Source organism: Ziziphus jujuba, chromosome 3 (assembly GCF_031755915.1).
Source record: "Ziziphus jujuba cultivar Dongzao chromosome 3, ASM3175591v1".
NCBI lineage: Eukaryota > Viridiplantae > Streptophyta > Magnoliopsida > Rosales > Rhamnaceae > Ziziphus > Ziziphus jujuba.
In genome coordinates, this window is record NC_083381.1 from 15,438,768 (window position 1) to 15,446,584 (window position 7,817).

General features: G+C 33.2%; 1 protein-coding gene across 3 annotated transcripts; it reads right to left on the reverse strand.

The window, feature by feature from the left end:
* Positions 1-649: 649 nt before the first annotated feature.
* Positions 650-4,460, reverse strand: LOC107422379 (elongation factor 1-alpha). Of its 3 annotated transcripts, none has more exons than XM_016031813.4 (3): positions 4,186-4,460; positions 2,409-2,897; positions 650-1,757 (listed from the first exon to the last, which is right to left on the reverse strand). In XM_016031813.4, the coding sequence occupies exons 2-3, from the start codon at positions 2,850-2,852 to the stop codon at positions 786-788; spliced, it is 1,416 nt and encodes a 471-aa protein (XP_015887299.2). In that variant the 5' UTR covers positions 2,853-2,897; positions 4,186-4,460; the 3' UTR covers positions 650-785. The 3 variants fall into 3 exon arrangements, with proteins under 3 accessions (XP_015887299.2, XP_015887298.2, XP_048333683.2); XM_016031812.4 differs by having other exon boundaries at positions 2,409-2,872; positions 4,186-4,454; XM_048477726.2 differs by lacking the exon at positions 4,186-4,460 and adding an exon at positions 3,032-3,081 and having other exon boundaries at positions 2,409-2,872.
* Positions 4,461-7,817: the final 3,357 nt, after the last annotated feature.

Below are 7,817 nucleotides of genomic sequence, written 5' to 3' on the forward strand. Positions count from 1 at the left end.
ATTTTGGACCATGTTGCCTTGTAGCATTAACTTCTTTGCATAAGATGCTTTACTGGTTTTTCTGTTCAATTTATTACAGTTTTTATTGGCTAATCTCCAATTTTTATGGGATTGTAAATTAATATATAGTTTTACATATTGTCTAAAATGGCAGAGTATATATACATATATATATATCATGAAGAGAGCTTTGATAAACTGTAGAAATGTGGCTTCCAATGTTGCCTAACCAAGATGAGGGTGTCCTATCCTTCAATAGTCAATACCAACCAAATTCATAAATCTCCACGTAACAAGAGGGTAATATTCAATTTTTTATATTCAAATTGAAAGTATCAAACAAATGTACGTGAGTGAAAAATTTTTACACAAGGGGCAATTTTAATTTCTTTTCAATTGCGTCTCTTCTTCTCTTGGCATGCGTCTCCTATATTCAGACGTTTAAGGAAATAGATGACGATAATAATTATTCAACATTACTGTTTCCATCGTGCTCAATGCAGTTCTTTTTCAGCCAAAAAAGAAAGCGCTTCTGTCAATCTTACATTTCACACATGCCAGGAAAACATTGGGCCCCAGCTGCCAGCAGTGGCAGTATATAACGCAGAATTCATATTTTGATGGTTTAAATAGAAAAAAAGACCAACAATAAACAGAGCAAACTTTCTTTTTTTTTCTTTCATTATTATTTATTAAAGCAAACACCCATATTCAAAACAGCACCACTGTTTCTATTATGCTAAATGCAGTTCTTTTTCAGCCAAAAAAGAAAGCACTTCTATCATCTACATTTCATTTTCACCTACGCCAAGGAAACATTGGCCCCCAATTACCAGCAGTGGCAGCATACCACGCAGAGCAGCTCCAGAGCGTTTTGCTGCCTCCTTTGCATCAAATTTCATGTTGCTTGCTCCACGAGGATATTCCTTCTTCTCAACATTCTTAATAACACCACCAACAACAGTCTGACTCCCGTCACGAGCAACAAATCGACCCAATGGTGGATAATCAGAGAAAGCCTCCACAACAATCGGCTTAGTGGGAACCATCTTCATAACAGCAACATCACCATTTTTCAGAAATTCAGGCTCCTTCTCGATCTCCATACCAGACCTTCGATCAATCTTGCTCAAGATTTCAACAATCTTGGCAGGAACACGAGCGGTGTGGCAATCAAGAGTTAGAGTACGTCCATTAAAAAGCAGGCCAGAATGTTTCATGATAGTGACAAGGCATGTGAAGCTAGCAGCCTCCTTGGCAGGATCATCTATTGAGTTAGATGCAACATACCCACGTTTAAGATCCTTTGCATCCACCTTCTTTACATGGAAGCCAACATTGTCACCAGGGAAGGCCTCTAGGACAGCCTCATCATGCATTTCAACAGACTTGACTTTAGCAGTGACTCCAGTTGGGCCAAAGGTGATCTTCATATCAGGCTTGAGGATTCCAGTCTCTATGCGACCAACTGGGACAGTACCAATTCCGTTCTTGTAAACATCCTGAACTGGGAGCCTAAGAGGCTTGTCAGAGGGTGTTTTAGGCTCCCCTATCTCGTCAAGTGCTTCAAGGAGAGTTGGACCATCGTACCAGTCAAGGTAGGTAGACCTTCCAGTCAGATTATCACCTCCAAGCCCAGAGATGGGAATGAAATGGATCTTTGAAGGATCGAAGCCAATCTGCTCCAAGTATGAAGACAATGACCTAACAATTTCATCATACCTCTCCTCTGAGTACTTGGGAATGGTGGCATCCATCTACAGGGAACAATATTGTTAGCTAAAAACAATCACATATAAAGACACATAAAACAAACTCAACCTAACTGACCGAATAAACACCATCTAAATTATATGACACACAGTTTCTGGGTTGCTAATGCTATATCAAACTATACAAAGGAACAAATTCAGTTACCTGCTAACCGGATATATGCAGGGCTGGACAAAATGAGTAAAAGTCTTAAGAGGGGATACTTAAAATATAACAACCATTTGAGAATTGAATTGCATTATGGAGAAGGAAACATCTGACTGTGACTAGATACTTTATATCTCTATATCCACTATAAGAATCATCACATGAGCATTTGGGAATTGACATGCATTTTGGAGAAAGAAATATCTGAAAACTACGAAATATTTTAACTTCTATATATACAAAGCTTGCAGACTAGTGATGGATAAGAACAAGAAATTAAACAAAATATACATAACAACACACCGAGATGGCATAGGAGCGAAAGGGAATTCAACCCGCATTCACTAATAGTTCTTTGCTTGGAACAAATCAAAACATCTTCCAATATGGTGGACAGGACACCCTTATATAGTTTCAGGGACCAAAGACCACATAAGCAGATACATATATAGACAGAGTAAAATAAAAAGTGAGATACGAGTAATCACCTTGTTGCAGCAACAGATCAATTGCTTGATACCAAGAGTGTGAGCAAGCTCCATATGCCCACGTGTCTGCCCATCCTTTGACATGCCAGCTTCAAAACCACCAGGGGTGCTATCAATAAAGATAACAGCATAGTCCGCCTTTGAAGTTCCTGTGATCATGTTCTTCATAAAGTCACGGTGCCCCGAAGCATCAGTAACCGTGATGTTGTTTTTGGTGGTATCAAACTTCAACGACGAAGTAGCGATACCGCGCTCACGTTCAGCCTTGAGCTTGTCAAGCGGCGAAGCATACGTGAATAAACTCCTAGCAACTCGCTCAAGAACCCTGTCCACGAAACCGCTGGTACTAACTGTAAGCTCGTCGGCAAGTTTGCCAATTGCAGTTGACTTACCAGAGCCAACGTGACCAATGACCACAAGGCTAATCTTAACCTTCTCACCCATTACTAATCTGAAAAACTGAACTGCAATAAAATAATAGGAAATTCCCTGTCAGATGCAAGGAATTACAAGCTCAAGTTATAACACAGATATGAACTGATTAAAATGAGACCCAGAGTACCAAAAAAAAAAAAAAAAAAAACTACAACACAAACATATATAATCCCAGAATTGCACAATACATTGGTTCAATTGAAAATCAAAGCACTCCCAGTAAAAAACATATCTCAACCTGAAAAAACAAAACCCATATAAACAAATTTAAGATTGACAAGAAGTCTCAATGGAAAAGCTCAAACTTAAAACAGAAGCCCCAAATTCAAAAACCCATTAACAGTTTCAACAAACCACAGGCAACAAAAGATAAAATAATAAAATTTCCATTATCACATAAAGAAGCAGAAGTAAACAAAGAAACGTAAAAACAAGTAAAAAGCAAAATAAAAACAAAACATCGTCATAGAACTGAAAAACTGCCAGGCGTAAAACAAAATCCATCGACGCCGGAAACAGGAACCCGTCCCCGGCTATAATCCAGGCGATGGCCACTATGATGCCGCCGCTATTCCTCTTCGTCCATCACTGTCGCAGTCCAATCTGTTTGCTTGCACCGTCGTGTCAGTGGCGGCCGGAAATCAGAAATGGGTTTATTGTCGGATACCGGGTCGGGTATTAAGAATAAAAACCGAACCCGTCTCCCAAAGTCAAAATTTTATCGATTTTAAAAAGAAGTTCACCCAACCACCAATCGCCACGTTTCGTGTTAGCCTGACGGCCAACGCAACGCCGTCCCGCCAACTTGTCCATTAAGGCCGGTTCTCCGACATTGGCCTCAGAGAATCACGAGAATTCGCACAAGTTAAAAGATCTCATCCGGAATTTTTGTCCAAGAAGCAAGTTAAATCCGCCAATAATGTGAGTTATACAGGTGGATCTAACTTAGATTTCCAGACAAAATTTATCCGATATTTCGTGGATGAGAGAATAACAGTAGATCAGAAAATCTTTTTTGAATAAAAAAAAAAAATCTGAGCAATTCAAAAGCCAAAAAGAGAAAACACTATTCCAAGCTCAAACATGCGATAGTGTAGCAATTCAAAAGCCAAAAAGAGAAAACACCATTCCAAGATAAAACATGCGATAGTCTAACTCCATCACCATCTAAATCAGACATCCATGTAACCGAAATTAGAAATCATCAAAATTACAACGAACGATACAAGAATTAAATAAAAAAAAAAAAAAAAAAAACCAAATTCAAGAATCTGTAACGTGTAAAAGACACAAAAAGCAAAAATAAAGTAAAACTAAGATTAAAAATTTTTGTGTCTCTTACCTGGGTTGGTTCTTGGATGTTCTAGAGAACAAAGACGGAAGCGGTAGTTTAAGTTGTAGTAGAATAAAGCGAGGAAGGAGCTCTTCTTCTCTTATCTTTCGGCTACACCATATAAAGCTTCAAAACTTTGAGACTTCGAAACTCGTGAGAGTGGGACTACCGTCCATGAATTTTCACGGCGGCCACGAAAATACATAGCCGTAGTTGTCTGTTGATGAGAGTGTCCTTCCTAAATGACGCTATTGTCCTTAGCCTTTTAAGACTTCGGACAGGAAAATAGGACTGGTACGGCCCCCCTATAAGGACATTCTTGGAAAAAAAATGATGATTTCGCCGTTAAATCTAACGGAATGCGATCTGCTTCATTTCCGCGAACTGGCGTCCAATAAAAAAAAAAAGACTGGTAGTTGTTGTTGTTGTTGTTTTTTTTTTTTTTTTTTTTTTTAAATAATATATGGAACATTTCTTTTACCAAAGAGAAGTGCACGATGCTCGGATAATTTCGCTTATTTTGAGTTTAAAGTCCCTTTCGACAGTTCAGACCATTAATGATACTTTCTAGATTGAACTCAAGATATCCCTTTCCAATTTATCAGAAATAATTTTAACTGTCAATCCAGGTCTACTTTGTTCTTTTGCTTCTAGAGAGGCAAACAATGTTGCTGATTGTATTGCACAATATGCAACAGGTATAGTTCAGTTTGAGTCTTGGCTTGAAGATGGCCCGCAGTGGCTAACAAATTTACTTCAGGCTGATGGTTGTAACTCTTCTGGTTAATGAAATTTGATGACTTTTCTATTTCAAAAAAAAAAAAAAAAATTGTGAAACCATTAATTATATTATTTTTATATATATAGTTTAAGAAAAAAAAATCGCAATTATTAAAAAACAAATGTTTAAGAAAAAAAAAATTCCCAGTCAAACTTAAGCGTTCAATTTCTTTCAAAGAAAGAAAAAAAAAATAAAAAATTTAGCGTTCAATACGAACGGCCATAACATTATAGCCTGCGCCGTGTATCTTTCAAAACTTGCTGACCAAGAAACTAAGAAGATGTTTTTTAAGGTTTGCTCTTTTGTTATTTACAATGAAAATGTTAAATATTGTCATATCTTAATTAAAAATTCAAATTTAAATCATTAATTGCAGTGTTACTAGAAATTTTTTTTTTTTCCAAAAAACTAAAATGTATCATCCAATGACATTTGCCACTCTATCATTATTTTTAATCATAATTTGAGAGAAAATTATACATATAATTAATTTTCTAAAAACTTTAAACATTTGGACATAGATATTTCGCCTCATTTTTCCCGTTTCAATTTATGTCCTAGAATTAACCTCAAAAAGAGAAAACTATTCCTGTCTTAGAATTCTAAGTCATCTTAAAAATAATTATTCTTTTTTATTTAAATTTATCTTATTTCTTAATTAATATTTTTAAATGAAATTGTATGATAGCATTACTAGCTAAACATGAAGACAAAAAAATATTGTAGAAATTCTACATCCTAAACATTCAAACCGTTCATGCTAATGGTTTAACCGATAAAAAGTGCACAATGACCAAAAAATAAACAAATAAAAACAACCTAAAAAACCATTACATAAAACCAATTCAGGTAGGGTCCGTTGGCACGTGGCATACTAAAAAGATTAGTCTATACTTTTTTTTTTCCTTTTTTTTTTTGGCTAAAGATTAGTCTATACTTACTAATATGCCCTCCAGTGTCGTTTTCACCCTTTTTTTTTTTTTTTTTTTTTTTGGGGTAAATTGGCTGTGCCGCTAACAAATTAACGATTCGTGCTCCAATATTATGCCAGTTTTCTGACTTTTTATTATTATTTTTTTAATCTTTTTCTTTTTTTATATATTTATAATTGAATGCCGCTCATGCAAGTTAACTAATTTTTTAAAAAATATATATATAAAAGCCCACATTATATCTAGTAAAAGTGACATAAATATTTTTAACATGTAATTATTTTGGGCTAATTATCACATATAGTAAAATTTTGATAAATAAAAGCCCTCATTATCTCTAGTAAAAGTGACATAAATATTTTTAACAAATAAATATTTTGGGCTAATTACCAAATATAGTAAATTTTTGATAAATAAATATTTGTTAAATAAATAATTTTTTTCCAATCGTAATTCAGGTTCATGTATTAAATAAATAAATTTGCTAAATGTATAAGATAATCGAAAACAAGATTAAAAATTTTTGTGGGCTTACTTGGTTTTGTTCTTGGATGTTTTCGAGAACAAAGAAGGAAGCGGTAGTTTTTAGTTGTAGAAGACTAGAATATAGTGAGAACTGGCACTCCTCTTCTCTTGGCTGCATTATATAAACTTTGAGACTTCGAAACGCGTGCTGGTTGGACTACCGTCGTGAATATTTTTCACAGCGTCAAGGAATACATAGCCGTAGAGGTCTGAGGTTGATTGGGGTGTCGTTCTTTAAATTGTCCTTTTTAAGACTCCAAACTTCCGATAGGATCGGTACGTCCCCTTATAAGGATATTCTTCGGAAAAGTAAAATGATGTATGGTAAATTATTTATTTATTTATTTTAAATAAAAATATTTAGTAAAAATTAATAAATATTTATTAATAAAAAAATAATTTTTTAAAATTATTTTAGATAAGTTCAAATTTTATGTGTTTAAAAAAAAATTTTTTTTAGTCACTTAATTAGTATTTAATATAATTATTTTAGTTGATATAAAAATTTATTGAGCATTTAATATAATTTTTTTTATTTATAACTAAATATTTATTATTTTTTTTAATAATAATTCTTTTTCAAAAAAATTTATTATACAAAATTTTATAACTAAAATTTTATTTTCATCAACTATATCAAATATACCCTAAAAATATATGGCAAACTACTTATGCCGTAGTGATGTAGCAAAGTCACAACATCAAAGAGTAGGTGATTTTTATCTCAATGTAATTTCAATAGAATCTGAGTTTTTTCGTTACTATTTGAATCCAAAACTTTTGGTTTAGAGTTCACTTCAATCTATTATGATTAAACTCTTCTCTTCTTTAATCAATTTCATGTGATTACATTTCAAAATTTCCATAAAAAGCATATCATATATGTAAAATCTATAGGGATTGTAATTTTACGTTGCACAACGTTGACGTCTGACATGGAAATGGTGGAAACTATTCAATTATTCGTTTATTTTCTATTTTTTTTTTATTTTTTTATTTTCACACACTACAAATGCATTTCTATACATTACATAGATGTAAAAATATCAAAAAATTAAGAAGAAATTTAATAGGCTGCCATGTCACCTAACATATATTTAGCAATTATGTAGGAGAACATTTCTTTCTTTTTTTTTTTTTTTGTGAGAGAAGGAGAACATTTCTTATATAAATATACATTTTAAGATTTGATCTTCGTCTTTTACCATAGAAATGTTAAATATTATCTATTCTCAATTAACAATTTAAGTTTAATTCATTAATTGTATTGTTATTAGAATTTTTTTTTTCCCCAAAAACTGAAATGTATCATCTGTAACATTTGTCACATGATCATATTTTTTATTATAATTTGAGAGATAATTTTATATATAATCAATTTTCTAAGATATATAGTTTCATTT

Bases quoted from the DNA above. Each gene is read 5' to 3' on its own strand.
- LOC107422379 (XM_016031813.4), bottom strand. From the start codon at position 2,852: ATGGGTGAGAAGGTTAAGATTAGCCTTGTGGTCATTGGTCACGTTGGC. The intron at 1,758-2,408 runs GTGATTACTCGT...TGTTCCCTGTAG, and splicing joins TGATCTGTTGCTGCAACAAG to ATGGATGCCACCATTCCCAA.